This window comes from Mercenaria mercenaria, chromosome 14 (genome assembly GCF_021730395.1).
Source record: "Mercenaria mercenaria strain notata chromosome 14, MADL_Memer_1, whole genome shotgun sequence".
In the NCBI taxonomy this organism is placed as follows: domain Eukaryota; kingdom Metazoa; phylum Mollusca; class Bivalvia; order Venerida; family Veneridae; genus Mercenaria; species Mercenaria mercenaria.
Window position 1 is genome coordinate 74,767,144 of NC_069374.1, and position 20,957 is coordinate 74,788,100.

A 20,957-nucleotide genomic window follows, 5' to 3' on the forward strand; every position below is an offset into this window, starting at 1 on the left:
TTTTTCATCCTGAAATCTGTGACACTTTGCTCAGAAATCCTATACCAAGGCTCATCAGAAATTATTTCTTTGTGAGACCGACATCTCCAAGCTCGATTAAGGCTGCACAGGACTATCTTAAAATGACTAAAGTTGTACACTACAGAAATTAACTACTACAGATTGACTAAAACTAAATGTCATTTAGGTTGACCTGGGCCCTGGTTCATAAATGCTCAAAGTCTAAATCTTAAGACTTTAATTCACTTTGTAACGGCTAAGTTCATTCAATTTGCAATAATTTTGCTTACAATGAATTCTGTTACTATTAATTAGCTACCGAAAGCACATTCCTGTACAGTTTCATTACATTTTGTACTAATGTAACAAAGATAGTTTAGTTTATACTAATTTGTTTTAGCTCAATTGTGATGAAAGCTTCAAGCTTATTGGAACCACTCTTGAGTCTGCTTCCTGGAAAAACCAGTACTGGTGTCATATGAGAAGTCATGGTCCTGACCCCAGTGGGGCTCAAACCCACGACCCCTGGATTGAGTGGCCGACACCTTATCCACTAGACCACCGCTCCCCCTAACAAAGATACACGGCTAAGTGACGTTTTAGCCTTTTACAAAGTCTTAAAAGTTCAGAGATCTCTGCGCAGATTTCTGCATTTCAATTAATTTGCAAACACCTTCCCACTTTGCTATACTTTATTTTGCATAAATAGCAAAGAAACTAAATATCTTTTTGTTTTTGATTTGAAATAGTATCTTATGCATGCAATAAATCTTAAACTGCATTTTGCCTCAGGAGGTAATGATAATATAAAGTTTTATTTTCTTAGAAAACCTGCCTTTCTATTCTGTCAACTGCCACATTGATCTCTCCACAGCAGAATATTTAAAACATGACACCTGTATCTGTATAACAGGTACATAAAGAAATATCTTTTTATAATAATATGTTCATAATTATTATAGAAACATGCATGTGCACTAAATCAGTGGCAATTACAAGAATCCTTATATAGACACCGTAGGCACAGGCGCAACGATAATACATTAAAAAATGCCAAAAATTCAATACAATTTAAGGGTAAAGTAGGCGGAGACTTTATCCAGCAAAAAGAACTCAGAGGCCTAGCTGCAAATACATCCATGTATACATGTTATTTTTAAAAAAAAGTTCTATTAAGGTAGTTCTGCACCTACGGATCAAAATTTTTTCTGCAATGTAGAATTTGATTAAACCCTGATTTTTCAAAACCTCAGAATATACTTAGAAAAATTCAGCAAATAAAAAAGATTTTGCTAGCCTGATTTGAAAAATTAGGACCTCATGCAAGCTTTTATAATAGGAGTCTATGGGAAAATCACAATTTTCATAACATTTTTGCAAACAGAATTATATTATATTATACCAGATTTATTTAGCGCCCGTTTATTTCTACAATGTAGACTTTAATGAAACTTCTCATAGTAAAAAATAAACATAATGGCCTATAATATAATATGTTTTCCAGATAAATGACGTTACGCCATTAATTCTGGTTATTAAACGTGCAGAACTACCTTAAGTAAAATGAACAAGTTGAAAATTTTGCCCAAACTGTGAACAAGTACCTTAAAACTGTAGGAATTTAGCTGTATATTTATTATATAGACATAAAATAAATTTTATGACGTTTGATATTTTATATACTTGTTATCTGTTTTTAAAATTTTGTTGTAATGTCTGGAGGCAGCCTCCTGGTTAATAGATTAATGTATATAGCAATAAGAGTGAAATTTTAAAAATGATTTTTCTCCTTTTGTTTCCTTAAACAAAAGCTCAGACATCTCTTTGTAATTGCTCTATGAGCAAGGTGTGTCATATAATATCAGCATCAATGCTGGAGCAATTAAAATGGTTTTTGCTGGAAACTGAGCTTTGAAGAAAGCACAATTTTCACTATATATGTACACAAAGCGATCAAATAATGACACTTGTTTTCTAATCATGACATAAAATAGACTGATACTGAGACTTCTCTGACATACCATTTTCTGAAACTAAGGTTTCAAAGCAGCGGAATTTTTTCCCTTTAATCACACGTAGCTTCGCTATTTCGCATTCATTTTAATATATACCTTGGAGGCAACAGTTTAATAAATACATGAGAAGTGTGCAATGCAAGCCAGAAAAATACTGAAGCTAAATCTTAATGTGAATTTTATCAAAGTGACGGCAAAATAATTTCTCGAACATATATTTCAGCTAGAGGAAGAAAATCGTAATATTTTAAATATCACTTTCTTTGAGAACTATTGGTTTTGAATGAAAACAAAGAAGTTATAAAACAAGAGGGTCATGACGGCCCTGTATCACTCATCTGACCTTCCTAATGTAGTTGACCTAAGTATCAAATAAGACCTAGTAACAATCAGGAGGAATGGTTTACCAGGTTTTTCTAAGCTTTGATTGAGTGACCTACTTTCTGGCCATAGATGACCGGCTGACATAGACTTTATAAGACAAACATTCTGACAATGTTTCATGGAAGTTAGGAATTAGATGTGGCCTCTAGTACCTAAAAAAATCATCACTGCAATCTCGACCTCAGACCTACTGATCCCTAGAACAATAGGTATCCTCTACAGGCAATCATCTTTTGAAGTTGACGCCTATTGGCCAAAGTGTTCTTCAATTATGGATTGGAAACAACATTTTCAATCTAAAAGTCATTGTGACCTTAACCTTTGACTTACTGACCCCTAAAACAATGACCACAGACAGTCGTCCTATAAAGTTTCACACATGCAGGCCTAAGCATTCTTTAAACAATGTCTTTGAACTATTTCTGAATATAAATAAATAATAGAGATGCTTTTGAGAAAAGCGCATGTCTCCCACAACTACCTAATCATCTAAATAGTAAGGCAGTCTTTATATACTGTTTACTTAATCAACATGTGCATGCGCTTTCTTGACATCAAAAGGATGCCTATACTAGTAGCCCCGGTTTAGGGGTAAAACTGTGCAAGAAATCTGAGTGTTTTTGGTAAATCAAGGGCCATAATTCCTAAGTGCCTAGGCCGATTTGGCTAGTTGTTGAACTTGGCCGAGCACTTATTGGCAGACACATTTTGTTGAAGTTTGGTGAAGATCGGATGAGAAATTTTTGATTTAGAGTGCGGACAAGCTTTGTGACAGACAGACAGACAGACAGACTGGAGTAAATCAATAATAATAAATCACTGTGTGGTGGGAGACATAATAGTATAGGCGACGGTTTAGGGGTAAAACTGCGCAAGAAATCTGAGTATTTTTGGTAAATCAAGGGCCATAATTCCTAAGTGCCTAGGCCGATTCGGCTACTTATCGAACGTGGTTATCGAACTTGGCCAATCACTTATTGGCAGACACATTTTGTTGAAGTTTGGTGAAGATCGGATGAGAAATGTTCGATTTAGAGTGCGGACAAGCTTTGTGGTGGGAGACATAATTACTGATTTTCAGCCTTAATGCCAGTTGTGCCAGTTAGGTTTGTTTTTTGCTAACTGAATTAAAAATAGAACCTGTTTTTTTGTTACTGCTGTTCATTTTCAAAAACATAAAATGCTTTCTTTCATTCTTTAGCACAACTAAGTGTGATGTGAAGATATACAAACAAAGGTAACTGCTACAATTTTCCAACAAAAAACAGAATAAAATTTCAAGAATTTCTATAGAAAAAAAAGCGAACTTGATTATTCTATCACTGGAATTTAATCAAAATGTAAGAAAATGAATATTGGATGCAGGTCATAGATCTAAAACAATATGTGCATGTTTCTGACTTTTACCACATAGCATGATATGTCAGGTGTTTAGGACATGGTGACACGGTATGTTAGGTGTTTAGGACATGGTGACACGGTATGTAAGGTGTTTAGGACATGGTGACAAGGTATGTCAAGTGTTTAGGACATGGTGACACGGTATGTCAGGTGTTTAGGACATGGTGACACAGTATGTCAGTTGTTTAGGACATAGTGACACGGTATGTCAGGTGTTTAGGACATGGTGACATGGTATGTCAGGTGTTTAGGAAGAAAACATCATGATGACATGTTATGACAGGTGTTTAGGAAGAAAACATCATGGTGACACATTATGACAGGTGTTTAGGAATAAAACATCATGGTGACAAGGTATGTCAGGTGTTTAGGAAGAAAACATCATGGTGACACACTATGACTGGTGTTTAGGAAGAAAACATCATGGAGACAAGGTATGTCAAGTGTTTAGGACATGATGACACAGTATGTCAGATTTTTAGGAAGAAAACATAATGGTGACACATTATGACTGGTGTTTAGGAAGAAAACATCATGGAGACAAGGTATCTCAAGTGTTTAGGAAATGATGACACAGTATGTCAGGTTTTTAGTTAGAAAACATCATGGTGACACACGATCCAGGTGTTTAGGTAGAAAAATCATGGTGACACAGTTTGCCAGGTGTTTAGGACAAAAATTTAATGGAGACACACTATGACGGGTGTTTAGGAAGAAAACATCATGGTGACACATTATGTCAGGTTTTTATGCAGAAAACATCATGGTGACATGTTATGACAGGTGTTTAGGAAGAAAACATCATGGAGACAAGGTATGTCAGGTGTTTAGGACATGATGACAAAGTATGACAGGTTTTTAGTTAGAAAACATCATGGTGACACAGGATCCAGGTGTTTAGGAAGAAAAATCATGGTGACACATTATGACTGGTGTTTAGAAAGAAAACATCATGGTGACATGTTATGCCAGGTGTTTAGGAAGAAAACGTCATGGTGACACATTATGTAAGGTGTTTAGGAAGAAAACTTCAAGGTGTCATGGTATGTCAGGTGTTCAGAAACAAAACACCATAGTGACATGGTTTGTCAAGTGTTTAGGAAGGAAACGTCATGGTGATATACCAGGTGTGCTGTGTTGCAGTCAGGGGAAGGGGGCCATGGAGGGAAGTGGGTGGGTGGACACAAAATGTTACACTTCTGTTAGTAAAATGAGCATAATAACTGGTACAGAGTACAAAATAAATATCACTTTTTTGGTAAATGTTTTGTCCAGTTTCAAATTACAATGATTGAGTGACTTTCAAGCCACCACAGCATAGGCATAGCCAGGATTTTCTGAAAGAGGGTGCATATACGAGCAGTGAAAGGGCAAGTAAGGGTTACCTTCCTGCAGGGGTAATCACATAATCATGAAAATTTTCAAATATTTCTCATGTTTGTGTGATAAATCTCACAAACATTAGAAGCAAAGAGAGCAGAAAAATTTGACTAAATTGACTGGTATCTCAATTGTAGGTTATCAAAAGTGTATGCTCGCTACATTTGAGGGAGAAGGGAGGGAAGGGGTCACACAGGCTACTTTCCATCCCCTTGGATCCTCCTTTGTCTTCTACATTTTTGTATGCACTCAATTTGCAAACTTCTACCTAAGTAAAAATATCAGTGGTCCTTGTACTGTAATAACTGTTTTTCATGCAGCCTATTTGCATATGCAACAACTCACATCTCATTTGCAAGTTGGCGAGCAAGCAAGGTGAACAAATTACAGAAAACATGATAGCATGAAAGGTATGTTAATGGAATAAAGGGGCAACTGATTCAAGCTGTCTGCAACCTTATCCTTCCAGCAATAGTGGTCTTCTCACTTAGCTGAAAAAGTACAACTAAACCCATTTACCTTGCTAAGATGTGACTTGAGACTTTTTTCACTCGCGTAACCACGGTCACAGAAAGGGCACATGCACTGTTTCTGTCCAAACGTGCTTTTATCATGTTGACGCATGTGGTGCTGCAAGTTCGACATTTGAGCAAAGGCTTTATCACAACCATCTAAAGGACATCGGTATGGCTTCTCCCCTGCAATATACAAACAAAGAAAGACATAATATAGAGAATACAAAGAGGACATTGTTATGTCTTCTATCTCTGAATATATAAACGCAGTAAGACATATGTATATATAAACGCAGTAAGACATATGTATATATAAACGCAGTAAGACATATGCATATATAAACGCAGTAAGACATATGTATATATAAACGCAGTAAGACATATGTATATATAAACGCAGTAAGGCATATGTATATATAGACGCAGTAAGACATATGTATATATAAACGCAGTAAGGCATACAGAGGACATTGTTATGGCTTCATAAACCCAATCATGCTACCAATTTGAAGCTTCTGGGCTAAGTGGTTCTCAAGTTATTGAGCAGAAACCATAATTTTTTTTCAAGGTTCTGGCCCTTGTGACCTTGACCTATAAACCCCAAAAACAATAAAGGTCATCTACTTCAAAAGCCCAATTATGACAGTAAGTTTGAAGGTTCTGGGTCAAGTGGTTTTTAATGTTATTGAGCAGAAACCGTTTTCAAAATTCATGCCCCTGTGACTTTGACCTTTGACTTACTGCACCCAAAACAAAATGGCCATCTACTTCATAAGTCTCATCATGTAACAGAATCTGAAAGTTCTGGGACAGATGGTTCTCAAGTTATTGAGCAGACACTGTTTTCAAGGTTCACTCTGGCCCCCGTGTCCTTTGACTTACTGACCCCAAAACAATAGTGGTCATCTACTTCAAAAGCCCAATCATGCTACCACATTTGAAGGTTCTGGGTCAAGTGGTTCTCAAGTTCTTAAGAGGAAACCATTTTCAAGGTTCAGGTCCCTGTGACCTTGATATTTGACCTATTGACCCAAAAAACAATAAATTCAATCTGCTACATAAGTTCAATGATGCTAGTTTGAAGGTTCTGGTTCAAGTGGTTATAAAGTCAATGAGCAGAAACTGTTTTCACACTTCAAGCCCCTGTGACCTTGACCTTTGACATACTGCACCCAAACAAAAATGGCCATCTACTACATAAGTCCCATCATGTAACGGTCTTTGAAGGTTCTGGGACAGAGGATTCTCAAGTTATTGAGTGGACACCATTTCCAAGGTTCAGGCCCTAGCATCCTTTGACTTACTGACCCCAAAACCATAGTGGGCATCTACTCGTACGCTGAATATGCTACCAAGTTTGAAGGTTCTGGGTCAAGTGGTTCTCAAGTTATTGAACAGAAATTATTTGCGATGTTCAGGTCTCTGTGACCTTGATCTTTCACCAACTGACCCCAAAACAAAAGGAATAATCTACATTTTATGGCCAATCATGCTACCAAATTTGGAGGTTCTGGGTCTAGTGGTTCTCAGCTTATTGAGCAGAAAATGTTTCAAGGTTGAGGCCCCTGAGACTTTGATCTTTGATTTTCTGACCCAATCATGCTATCAAGTTTGAAGGTTCTGGGTCAAGTGGTTCTTGAGATATTGAGTGGAAACAGTATTCAAGATTCAGGCCCCTGTGACCTTGACTTTTGACCTATTGACTCCAAAACAATTTGGGGAAATCTACTTCATAAGCCCTGTTGGGCCCTATTTGGCCAAGTGGTTCTCAAGTGTTTGGAAGGAAACCCTTCGTCCGACTGACCAACACTGGTGCAAGGCAATACAAGTCTGCTTCTTTGAAATGGGGCATAATTACTTCTGCTGATTTTTAAGCTTTCCTCAAACAAGGGTACAAGGGCAAACTAATCACAAACTGGAGATTATACATAGAGAAGATATCTAAGACTTCAACTTAAAAGATTAACTAGAATTGTGTCAATAGGACACTGATGTCCCCACATACTGCACCCTCCTCTAAATAACAAAGTTGTTATTAAGAAAGCGCCATAATTCTAGAAAAAATACCCATAGAAAAAAGTCTATTATTTATGGTCATCTTCACATGAAGGTCCTTCAACTTTCAAGCATATCCTTTCAATAGGGTTTTCAGAATTCAACAGGACACACAAGATTTTTCTCTATATTAAATATAGCAAACTAAACTATCAAAGGGCCATAACAGCGGTAAAAATAGTCACAGAAACAGAAAAAAATCCTTCCTTTATGGTCATCTGCACATCAAGGTTGTTCATCTACGAAAGTTTGAAGCAAATCCGGTTAATGGGGGGAGGTGGGGTGGGGTAGAGGCATAGGGCCATAATTAAAAAATTGCATGTTTACGGTAATGCGACCCAAGGTTTTTTGTGTGGGTAGGGAATATTTTTTTTGCATATAGTCAAATAGGAGAAAAAACAATTTTCATCTGACTGGCTAGAAGAAAAAGTTTGGTCGCAGCAATTTTTATGGGTAGGCCGTGTTACCGCAAACAAATGTTTTTTTAATGAAGCCTAAAAAGGAACGGATGAAGCCATACATTGACTTTGTTTTGCCAGACATCTGGGATGAAAAATGTCAATCCCTGTTCCATGTTTTGCACTATTATTTTGGATCATATTTAAAAGTATTAAAGACAAGGAAGCCCTTCTGAAATCATGATTTTTCATCTTAAAAATGAGAATTACTTTTGTGTTAATTACTTTTGTGTCTATCAACTGGTATAAAAAACTATATTCCTGCCCATCCTGACAAGTCTATATTAGGATAGGACTTCTTCTTGGAAACAATGAAAGAGACCGAAGCTTTGGAATACCCTGAAAGATTATTTACCACGCTTTTTGGCTTTCTGTGCAACTTATTGACAAGCTCAGTAGCAAGCTGGGAATAAGCTACTGAAATCCATACTTTGTATCAAACATGTTTAATATTTCTATGGTACATTTATGTTACATATTACATCATGGATTTTGTGTACTAGTCATTAGAAAGTAAATTCAAATCTCATTAAATGGGATAGACCTTTTCAAAGTTACTTTTCTTTCCAGAAATCTGGTAATAATTTCAGTATTTATGCATACTATGCCTGTAGGGAATCATTCTATAGCTACATTACTGATGTCTGTCTCAAAAAATGTGATAGCTATGTCTGTTCATTGCTACAATAGTGACCTGTTTACACAAATCATGTTTTTGCTACAATATCGATGTCTGTTTACACAAATCATGTTATTATAGCTCCAATACCAATGTCTGTCTACATAAATCATGTCATAGATCCAATACTAATGTCTGTTTACACAAATCATGTCATAGCTACAATACCAATGTATGTCTACATAAATCATGTCACAGCTCCAATACTGCTGTCTGCCTACACAAATCATGTCATAGCTCCAATACTGATGTCTGCCTACACAAATCATGTCAAAACAATAATACTGATGTCTATCTACACAAGTCATGTCATAGCAACAATACTGATATCTGCAAAATCATGTCATGGCTAAACCATGTCATAGCTGCAACGTATTATACAAATAAACAAGTTTGGACGGCAATGTCTGAACACTGATGGTTGTCTGTGTACACAAATAACTGCATGGCTTCAGTACAGTTTTTCCACATAATTCAGTCTATATCAGAAATACTGATGGCTACCTACCTAAGACTTGAAAAAAAAAATGAAAAAAAAAAAAAAAACATCTTTTTTACAGGTCGTTGACAACCTTGTTTTAAATTTACATTCAAATAATGTACTGGAAAAAAAATCTACATGTCACAGATTGATCATGTAAAATCAATTGATATACACAAATACTGTAGCAGAATGTCTATGCTGTATTTTTCTTTTTTATGGAACAAGCCTAGCAGCACTGCACAAATGACAGTTGTTCAATAAGTTTGCTTTTAAACAAAAAAACTACAGAAATGTTATTTTTTTACTGACCTACATTTTAAGACATGGAAATAGTCCCAGACATTGTTCTTAATGTCTGACATTGCAAAAAAAAGTTTCCCCAATGCTGGAATCAGACACTGCGGAATTTAAGAAAGTGCCAAATTCTGCATCTTCCTGCACATATTGATTTTAAATAATTCCACTGTCTCAAACTCTAGAATGGTTTCCTAATGATTTTTTTATATCTTAGACTGGTTCCATTAAAAAATTTTTTAATTATTACAGTCTGGAGGAGCTAGACTGTGCATTAATATCGCATATAAAAACACTTAAGGAGACTGGGTGCAGGAGATGTAGGATTGTCACCATACTTAATTCTTAATAAGAGAGAAACACGTGCAGCACGTAATATTTCAATAACATTTTTATATTAATCTAAGCTACTTTCACATTGCCACATCATTTCAAAAGTAACATGCCCATATGCAAATTAAAGATAGTGGAGCCGAAAAAAAAAATGAAAAGATATACAACTGGACCAAACCTAACCTTCCTAACAGCCATCCTATACAACTTGCATGTATCAATTAACCCTTATCATGCTGGACACGATTGATTCTGCCTTTGCGACCAGTGTAGATCATGGTCAGCCTGCACATTCTGTAAAGTCTGATCATAATCTGCACTGTTTGCTATTCAGCCAGTATCTTTTTGGTAAGCATCCCTTTTAACAGTTAATGGTACTGTCCAATTGAAAGATGGACAAGTTCATTATAGAAAGCAGGGTAAGGGCTAAAGTAATATTTCGATGATAAAACAAGCTGAATTATTAACAAAAAGTGTGCCTGGGAGTTTCGATTATAATATCTGTTTAACACCAATTCTCAGCAGAATTAATATTATGAATGGTCAATAACCCTACCTGGTATTCTTTGATTCCACACCAGAACTAAACATTCTCTCCACAAGTACCTGGCAACCCTCTCACATGTATTGCAGGTAGATGACAAATATCTTTGATTAAACTGGCAACGAGAATCACTATCTTCCCAAGAAACTGAACTCAAAACCCTTAAGCTTTTGTCCCTTTTCTCATACATACTAATCATACCTTCCTCACTGAAGAGCTTCACTGTGCCCAGAGGTGGAATGGACTGGTACCCGGCATATTACGGCTGACCAGTTTTCACCTTTGTAACAGTCTCGAATTTTGAGCAGGGTATTTTACAAAGGCCAGGACTGTGACTGGTCCCTTATATTTTACGTGGGAGTAATAATACTAGTGTGACAGCCTACCCTACCTTTGAATGTTCAGCTGAACTCGACTAAAATCTATTTTGATAGATACCTATAATCAATGTACAATATATTTCTATCCTGTAAAAGACTGTGTATAACCAGCTGAAAAAAACAGTAACCTTTATATTTGAGTTGCACTTGTAAAATGATAGGCTTTTGTATAAGTATGCTAATGATATGATAATACTTTTATATTTGAATATATTAAAAAGAAACATTTGAAAGTCAGGATGAAATGCAAAATGAACTTTCTAGTAAAAACATTGAAAAGAATTGCATGAAACCCAAATAAGGTTCTTTGTATGTGTTTTCTAAAATCAGTTTAAATGCTTCAGTTTTATAAAGGGAGGTAACTTAGTGTAGACAGAATAAAGAAATGAAACAATACCCTTACGAAAATGAAATATGGAAACAAGCTGGCATTAAGCTGCAAGGTAACTGTCAATGATCTGGCAACAGTCTGTCAAAAAAAAAAGGTAACTGGAAATAATCTGACTCCTATATGGGAACAAACTTCCAAGAAAAAAAGTTTAGCTGAAAATAATATGGACACTATTTCCATATTATTTCCAGTTTCTGGGAATAATCTGCAAACTATATGACAATAAACTGGCTCATAACATCAGCATGTAAACACACTGACAATATTGTCAGCTTGTTTCCAGCATCTGGAAGAAATCTGGCAGGAAAATGGCAAGAAACTGGAAATAAAAAACATAATTTCTATAATCGAATTGAATGAGTACTGAGATACCAGCTTGCATACAAAAACTTAAGCAAAAAATGCTATGTGGAAAAAGGTGCTTAATTTTGGAAAAAAGTATAGTTATGGGACCTGCTTAGTACATGTCAGGTCATGACATTGAACAAGTGTGTAATTAGTTTCAATCTATAATTTTGTAAAAAAAAAAAACAAAAACAAAAAAAACAAAAAAAAACATAGGGGCATGTCCAATAACTTCTATTCTTTGAATAATCGAGATAAAAATTACATAAGTGACAATATTGTATGGATTTTCTGTTTGTCTGACAGTACATTGGATATAAATTTACTCAGAGCAGATTCTGACAATGCACTGGCTACACAATGGCAATACACTGGCAATATACCCATCTTAGCAATTTTCACAGCAAAACAGATATTACAAGACACCTTATCAAATTGGCCGAGTGTTGCATTTTTCCCTCCAAAACTATTTTCAGGTTTCAATAGTTTTCCAGCACTGATGGGCACATTGTAAAGGTACTTTTTCATCATTTTACAGTTACTTGTTTTCATTGTAACACAGATTCTGTCCGCAACAAGTATTTTTGCTAAACAGATGCAGAAATTTTAAAAGTCATGTATTTTCGCTACCCTGTAAAATTAAACTTGCAGATTTACCATAATCTTTGTCAAATTTCCTTTGGTTTCAGTATTATATTATTGATAACTGAAATATTGCAAATCTTAATTGGTATTAAAATTGAGTCACAAGCAAATGAAGGTTTTAAGTCACATTAAAATTCATATTAAACATTAATAAGGATAAATAGAAAAAAAATATATACTGACACTAAACTGGAAACAAACTTCCCATACACTGACAATGCTATGACAATACAATGGTAATAAAGACAATTTTCCTAGGGGGAAATAAAAAAAATTAGTAACACTGAGTAGTAAGCGATATATTGGGATACTAGTCCATCTTTAGCTCAGTAGGCAGAGCGTCGATCTACGGATCATGGGGTCGCGAGTTCGATCTTAGGACGGGGCTTATGTTCTCGGTGACTATTTGATAAATGACATTGTGTCTGAAATCATTAGTCATCCACCTCTGATTCATGTGGGGAAGTTGGCAGTTTCTTACAGAGAACAGGTTTATACTGGTACAGAATTCAGGAACACTGGAAGGAATTTAGTTAAAACTTTAAATAATGATAGTTTGCTAAAGTGTTTCTCTTGTCCATGTAAGAGAGCCTGGCACGTTGTGACTGACTATACACTGACAATACAATGACAACACACTGGCAATATGCCAGTGTGTTGTCAGAAAAATATTTCCAGTTGACTGGCTGTGCACTGACAATACAAGGACAACAGACTGGAAAGTCCAAAAAGCCGCTTGTTGTCAGTTGTGTATCCAGTGTGTTGCCAGATTGACATTGCATACCAGTTTGTTGCCAGATTGTTGTCAGTGTTTATTTCCAGATACATCTATAATAATTTAGCTCCTTCAAATAGTTTTATATGAAAACTCAATGAAATTTTGTTAAAACGTCATTACAAACATCACTGACAACAAACTGTATATAAACTGACAGCAGACTGGAATTTAAATTTTACAGCTGGTTTTCAGGTCTGGAAATCAGCTGACAAGCACATGGACACATGATGGTTATTCAATGGCAACACACTGGATCAGTTTATTGTCAGCTCTGGAAATAGGCTGGCAAGTAACTGGATTTTAGAGTATTATTGACTGGAAACACACTGGACATAAACTGACCACACACTGACAATAGGGAAGGTTTTTCATAAGGGTATAATAAAAAAAGTACAGAAAGTAGTCCGGGGGTTTGGGGGAAAATATAGGGCAGATTCAGCATACAGACAGAGATAAAATGGTGACCATTGACAGAAATACAATATTATAAATCCTTTCAGTGAAACAATTATTTCCTAAAATATTTCTGGTCACTTTCTATTTTATATTTTGATAATGTTTGTTTCTTTTTGTGGGTCATACTGACACCTCAGATGCTTTGATGCTTTACACTGTTGTTCGGAAGGACACCCTTAAGTTGGTAGTTAATTGGATTAACTTTTATCACTAAAGATTTTTTTTTTTTTTTTTTTAAATGGTGTTTTCTAACCTTAGTTATCTCACAGAGCATGTGCTCACATCATAAAAAGATATATAAACATTGTTAAAATGACAAGTATTCCTTTAATTAGTTATTCCAGAACAACTGTTCTAATGGTGACAAAACACCTCTTCATGTAGTGAGTTCAATCTTAGATTAAACCCAGCATCTAGCTCAATGTTAAGATTAAACCCAGCATCTAGCTCAATGTTAAGATTAAATCCTGATTCAATGCTAGAAAAAAACACTGTCTAAATGCTAGATAAAACTCTGACAAAATACTACATTAAACAATGACTAAATCCTAGATTAAACACTTGACCAAATATACCAAATGCTAGTATAAACACTGCATGACTAAATCAAAATGCTAGATTAAACTGTGACTAAGCACTAGGTTAAAACCAGTGTTAGATTACACCCTGAGCCAATGCAGGATAAAATGCTTGACTAAATGATAGATTAAACACTGACTCAGTGCTAGATGAAACCCTGACTCAATGCTAGATTAAACACCGACTAAATGATAGATTAAACACTGACTAAATGATAGATTAAACACTGACTTAAATGCTAGATGAAACCCTGACTCAGTGCTATATGAAACCCTGACTCAATGATAGATTAAATCCTGACTTATTTCTAGATTGAACACTGACTTAAATGCTAGATGAAACCCTGACTCAGTGCTAGATTAAATCCTGACTTATTTCTAGATTAAACACTGACTAAATGCTAGATTAAACCCTGACTAAATGCTAGATTAAACACTGACTCAGTGCTAGATTAAACAATGACTAATTGCTAGATTAAACACTGACTAAATGCTAGATTAAACCCTGACTAAATGCTAGATTTAACACTGACTCAGTGCTAGATTAAACAATAACTAATTGCTAGATTAAACACTGACTAAATGCTAGATTAAACCCTGACTAAATGCTAGATTAAACCCTGACTTATTGCTAGATTAAACACTGACTAAATGGTAGATTAAAAACTGACTTAATGCTAGATTAAACACTGACTAAATGGTAGATTAAAAACTGACTTAATGCTAGATTAAACACTGACTTAATGCTAGATTAAACACTGACTAAATGCTAGATTAAACACTGACTAAATGCTAGATTAAACACTGACTTAATGCTAGATTAAACACTGACTTATTGCTAGATTAAACACTGAATAAATGCTAAATTAAACACTGAATAAATGCTAGATTAAACCCTGACTCAATGCTAGATTAAGCACTGAATAAATGCTAGATTAAACACCAACTTATTGCTAGATTAAAGCCTGACCCAATGCTATATCAAATCCTAAATAAATGCTGGATTAAATACTGACTTATTGCAAAATTAAACACTGACCTTGACTCAATGCTATATTAAACCTTGACTCAATGCTATATCAACCCTAGACTCAGTGATATACTAAAGCTTGACTCAATGCTATATTAGACCTTCACTCAAGTGCTATATTAAACCTTGACTCAATGCTATATCAAACCTAGACTCAGTGCTATACTAAACCTTGACTCAATGCTATATTAGACCTTCACTCAGTGCTATATTAAACCTTGACTCAATGCTATATTAGAATTTGACTCAATGCTATATTAAACCTTGACTCCATCCTATATTAAATCTTGGCTCAATGCTATATTAAACCTTGACTAAGTGCTAGACTAAACCTTGACTCCATGCTACATTAAACCTTGACTCAATGCTATATTAATCCTTGACCCAGTGCTTGATTACACCTTGACTCAGTGCTATATTAAACCTTGACTCAATGCCATATTGAACCATGACTCAGTGCTATATTAAACCTTGACTCAATGCTATATTAAACCTTGACTCAATGCTATATCAAACCTAGACCCAGTGCTATATCAAACCTAGACTCAGTGATATACTTAACCTTGACTCAATGCTATAATAGACCTTAACTCAGCACTGTATTAAACTTTGACTCAATGCTATATAAACCTTGACTCCATGCTGTATTAAACCTTGACTCAGTGCTATATTAAACCTTGACTCAATGCTATACCAAACCTAGACTCAGTGATATACTAAACCTTGACTTAATGCTATATTAAACCTTGACTCAGAGCTATATTAGACCTTGACTCAGTGCTATATTAAACCTTGACTCAATGCTATATTAAACCTTGACTCAGCGTTATATTAAACCTTGACTCAATGCTATATTAAACCTTGACTCAGTGCTATATTAAACCTTAACTCAGCGCTATATTAAACCGTGACTCAATGCTATATTAAACCTTGACTCAGCGTTATATTAAACCTTGACTCAGGGCTATATTAAACCTTGACTCAGCGTTATATTAGACCTTAACTCGGCGCTATATTAAACCTTGACTCAGTGCTATATTAAACCTTGACTCAATGCTATATTAAACCTTGACTCAGTGTTATATTAAACCTTGACTCATTGCTATATTAGATCTTGACTCACTGCTATGTTAAACCTTAACTCAGTGCTATATTAAACCTTGACTCAATGCTATATTAAACCTTGACTCAATGCTATATCAAACATAGACTTAGTGCTATACTAAACCTTGACTCAATGCTATATTAAACCTTGACTCAATGCTATATTAAACCTTGACTCAATGCTATATCAAACCTTGACTCAATGCTATATTAAGCCTTGACTATTGCTATATTAGATCTTGACTCACTGCTATATTAAACCTTAACTCAGTGCTATATTAAACCTTGACTCAATGCTATATTAAACCTTGACTCAATGCTATATCAAACATAGACTTAGTGCTATACTAAACCTAGACTCAATGCTATATTAAACCTTGACTCAATGCTATATTAAACCTTGACTCAATGCTATATCAAACATAGACTTAGTGCTTATAAACCTATACTAATGCTATATTTAACCTTGACTCAATGCTATATTAAACCTTGACTCAATGCTATATCAAACCTTGACTCAATGCTATATTAAGCCTTGACTAAGTGCTTGATTAAACCTTGACTCAATGCTATATTAAACCTTGTCTCAATGCTATATTAACATCTGGCTTGATCTTTTATAGATATGTAGACTGTATGCACATTTAAATATAACTTAATACTAAAATCATGACTAAATTGGATGCTATCTGCCTAGATAATAAATTCAAGCCTGGTTTAAACCCCTTATGGAAGTCTGACTGGTAGCTAAATTAAAATCTGGATGCTAAACTAAACCAGTAAAACCCAGACTGGGTGCTAAATGGTGTATTGTCTCGCAGGTTAGCAATCCGATTTAATTTCATGGTGCTAAATGATTATGTCCAGGTGTTTACTTCTTTTACTTGTGTCCTTACTAAGTGTACAGAGACTGGAAAGCTGTCACTAGAATGGTAATATTTTGGAAAATTCCCAGAAGCTGAAAAAAACTAAACAATATACTATAATAACTACAGTCATTTTTCCCCATTTTACACCAGCTACAATCCAGCTATTGAATAATCTATTATACTGTACAAATTGTCTCGGCACAGAAAAAAAGTCCTAAAAATATATACATTTTCTACTTTAAGGTCAGTTACATAACTGCATTAAAAAAAGTCTTGTCATCAAGTGATCAATACTTAAAAAATGTCTGCTCAGGAGCCATTTATAGAGAATTGCAAAGATAAGTCTGTCTGCTTTGCTAACATAAAAACTGCAAGGTTTTTTTTAAAACCCAATCAATACAACCTTCTGCAGCAAGATGTAAGTCAATGCATTGATAAAAATAGACTTTTGTATGCAGCAGACGGGAGTTTATGTGCAGGAATTCGCATCAGCCGATAAAAAAAATTCAGTTAAGAAATGTTAGGTTATTTTTTGTAAGATTGTTTTGGTTGATTATTTAATCATTTATGTTTTTAGTATTTTTCTCTCTGCCACTCTTATCCTTATAATCTGAATTCCCAAATCCTAATTAAATTTGCACTCCCTTAAACCACTGTCCCCATTCCCCCTCCTCCCCCCCCTCCCCTCTCAACCTCCCAATAATATAAACGCTACATAACTCTGTATAACTTTTTGATTGTCTGGGAATCACTGTAGACTAGCATTATAATCATTTTACTGTCTACCAGTTGAATTATTAAATTAGAATGTCCTTTAACTTTATGTAGACTTAAATTAGTAAATAATTCTCCTACTTTAAATATGATTGCCCTTTCTTTCTATCACTAAAATACTAGCTGCCTATACCATTTATCAACCCAGAACTGTGATGTATGAAACTCCATAGCTGCCTATACCATTAACCAACACAGAACTGTGATGTATGAAACTCCATAGCTGCCTATACCATTTATCAACCCAGAACTGTGATGTATGAAACTCCATAGCTGCCTATACCATTAACCAACACAGAACTGTGATATACATGAAACTCCATAGCTGCCTATACCATTAGCCAACCCAGAACTGTGATGTATGGAACTCCATAGCTGCCTATACCATTTATCAACTAAAACACTGTGATGTATGGAACATCATAGCTGCCTATACCATTTACCAACCCAGAACTGTGAGGTATGGAACTCCATAGCTGCCTATACCATTTATAAACTAAAAACACTGTGATGTATGGAACATCATAGCTGCCTATAGAATTTACCAACCAAGAACTGTGATGTACGAAACACCATAGCTGGCATATCCTTTATCAGCCTAGAACTGTAATACAGTGTAACTTCCGAAAACCGAACATCCTCAGGACCAGTCTAAAAGTTCGATATTTGGAAATTTCCGGAATTCAGAAGTTTGGAAGTTTGCAGGCAAAGTGGACATTATGCACTAGAGTTATGTTTTCTTACACGTTGGATGAAGGAGATTATTATCATTTTTAATTGTACAAATTTGTATAAAATGATTCATTAATTGATTTAATAATTATTAAATTTATATGTTACAAACATTGAGGATAATCAATTACGTAAAATAAATTTTCTTTTTTATATAAAACAATAGTAGCATTTACTCACACATTTTCCACTTATATTTTACCATCTTTGAAGTCCCGAGTTCATCAATATTCAATTGATGTTGTTAAAGCCTAGTTGAATCGATGTAACTAAATCACGTCTACATCAATATTTCTTTCATTCAAACATTACAAAAGTTTTCCACATGTAAGATATTTAATAAATCACTTTTTATATATTGAAAACAAATTAAAGTAATCGCTGATTAATTCTTTCCTTTTGCATCAAATGATCATTGTGATTAAAATGTGTATCAAAACAAACGCGCGCCGCTAATAGATAAACAAAAGAACATGTTGACAATCTGCCACAGGCGTTTTTGGATAAAAACATGTTAAAGACAGACCGGCAAGTATTTTGCTGTTCGGTTTTCGAAAGTCAGTTTTAGTGTTAAAATATAAACAATCTTTCAAAAATCGTTTGGTTTTCAGAATTTGGAAGTTCCGGTTTTCAGAAGTTAAAAATATATAGAAATAAGAAGGAAAAAAAGGGGACTTTGAGTTCCGTTCGGTTTTCAAAGGTTTCCGGTTTTTAGAAGGTCCGGTTTTCAGAAGTTACACTGTATATAAAACTCCATAGCTACCTTTACCATTTATCAGCCCAGAACTGTGATGTATGTATCTCCATAGCTACAGTTACCATTATCCAACCCAAAACCGTGATGTATGAAACTCCATAGCCACCTGTACCATTTATCAACCATGACTGTGATGTATGGAACTCCATAGCTGCCTTTACCATTTTCCAACCCAGAACTGTGATGTATGAATCTCCATAGCTGCCTTTACCATTTACCAACCAAGGACTGTGATGTATGAAACTCCATAGCTGCCTTTACCATTTACCAACCCAAAACTGTGATGTATGAAACGCCATAGCTGCCTTTACCATTTACCAGCCCAAAACTGTGATGTATGAAACTCCATAGCTGCCTTTACCATTATCCAACCCAAAACCGTGACGTATGAAACTCCATAGCTGCCTTTACCATTATCCAACCCAAAACTGTGACGTATGAAACTCCATAGCTGCCTTTACCATTATCCAACCCAAAACCGTGACATATGAAACTCCATAGTTGCCTTTACCATTATCCAACCCAAAACTGAGATCTATGAAACTCAATAGCTGCTTTTACCATTATCCAACCCAAAACTGTGATGTATGAAACTCCATAGCTGCCTTTACCATTATCCAACCCAAAACTGTGATGTATGAAACTCCATAGCTGCCTATACCATTCATCAACCAGGACTGTGATGTATGAAACTCCATAGCTGACTTTACCATTTACCAACCCAGAACTGTGAAATATGACTCTATAGCTGCCTTTACCATTTACCAGCCCAAAACTGTGATGTATGAAACTCCATAGCTGCCTTTACCATTTACCAACCCAGAACTGTGATGTATGAAACTCCATAGCTGCCTTTACCATTTACCAACCCAAAACTGTGATGTATGAAACTCCACAGCTGCCTTTACCATTTACCAACCCAGAACTGTGATGTATAAAGCTCCATAGCTGACTATACCATAGCTCCATTGCTGATTAGTTTACCATTATACACCTCCCAATAAGTGTCAGACATCAATAAGTGCCATGAATATTTCAAAATCATACATTAATCCAAAATAAATGTTAACAAACTGAAATCTCTTTCAGATTAAAGTGAGTTTTTGCATTGATTTCCTACCAGAACTATAACAAAATACTCATGGGACAGAAATTTCTATCCCATCAATCTCTGGTATATGTATATTTATATACAGAACATATTTAATGGTACCTTGGTGTATATTTATTGCAATAAAAAAAAACCTTAAAATTTAATTAAACATATCTTGTTATTTATGAACATGGGGGTCATTATCCCTTAAGGAAATACCAGTTTTTTAATTTGCTACATTTTCAGGTCAAAACTGAACAAGATTTATGTTTGAATGTATAATTATGTACCCATTTCCAACCTTTATGCATTTTAATTTCGTTAAAATGATAGATTGAAGCCCTCATTTTGCAGAGAAAAGGCAGAAATATAAGTTCTGCTATATGGTATATAACGGCAATTTACTTAATATGTTTTAAAAGTTACATAAAAGTTACATGTGAAATTCTTCTCAAAGCAGGGTGTGGGGACACTTTGGTGGAA

General features: G+C 35.1%; 1 protein-coding gene across 3 annotated transcripts in view; it reads right to left on the minus strand.

Annotated features, from left to right (window-relative positions):
* The window catches only part of LOC123527717 (uncharacterized), a 236,941-nt gene that overhangs the window by 58,002 nt on the left and 157,982 nt on the right, over positions 1-20,957 (minus strand). For all 3 annotated transcript variants that reach the window (XM_053523917.1, XM_053523916.1, XM_045307354.2), the window contains one exon: positions 5,700-5,878. In XM_053523917.1, coding sequence (XP_053379892.1) covers positions 5,700-5,878 — 179 coding nt within the window. The remainder of the gene's footprint in view (positions 1-5,699; positions 5,879-20,957) is intronic.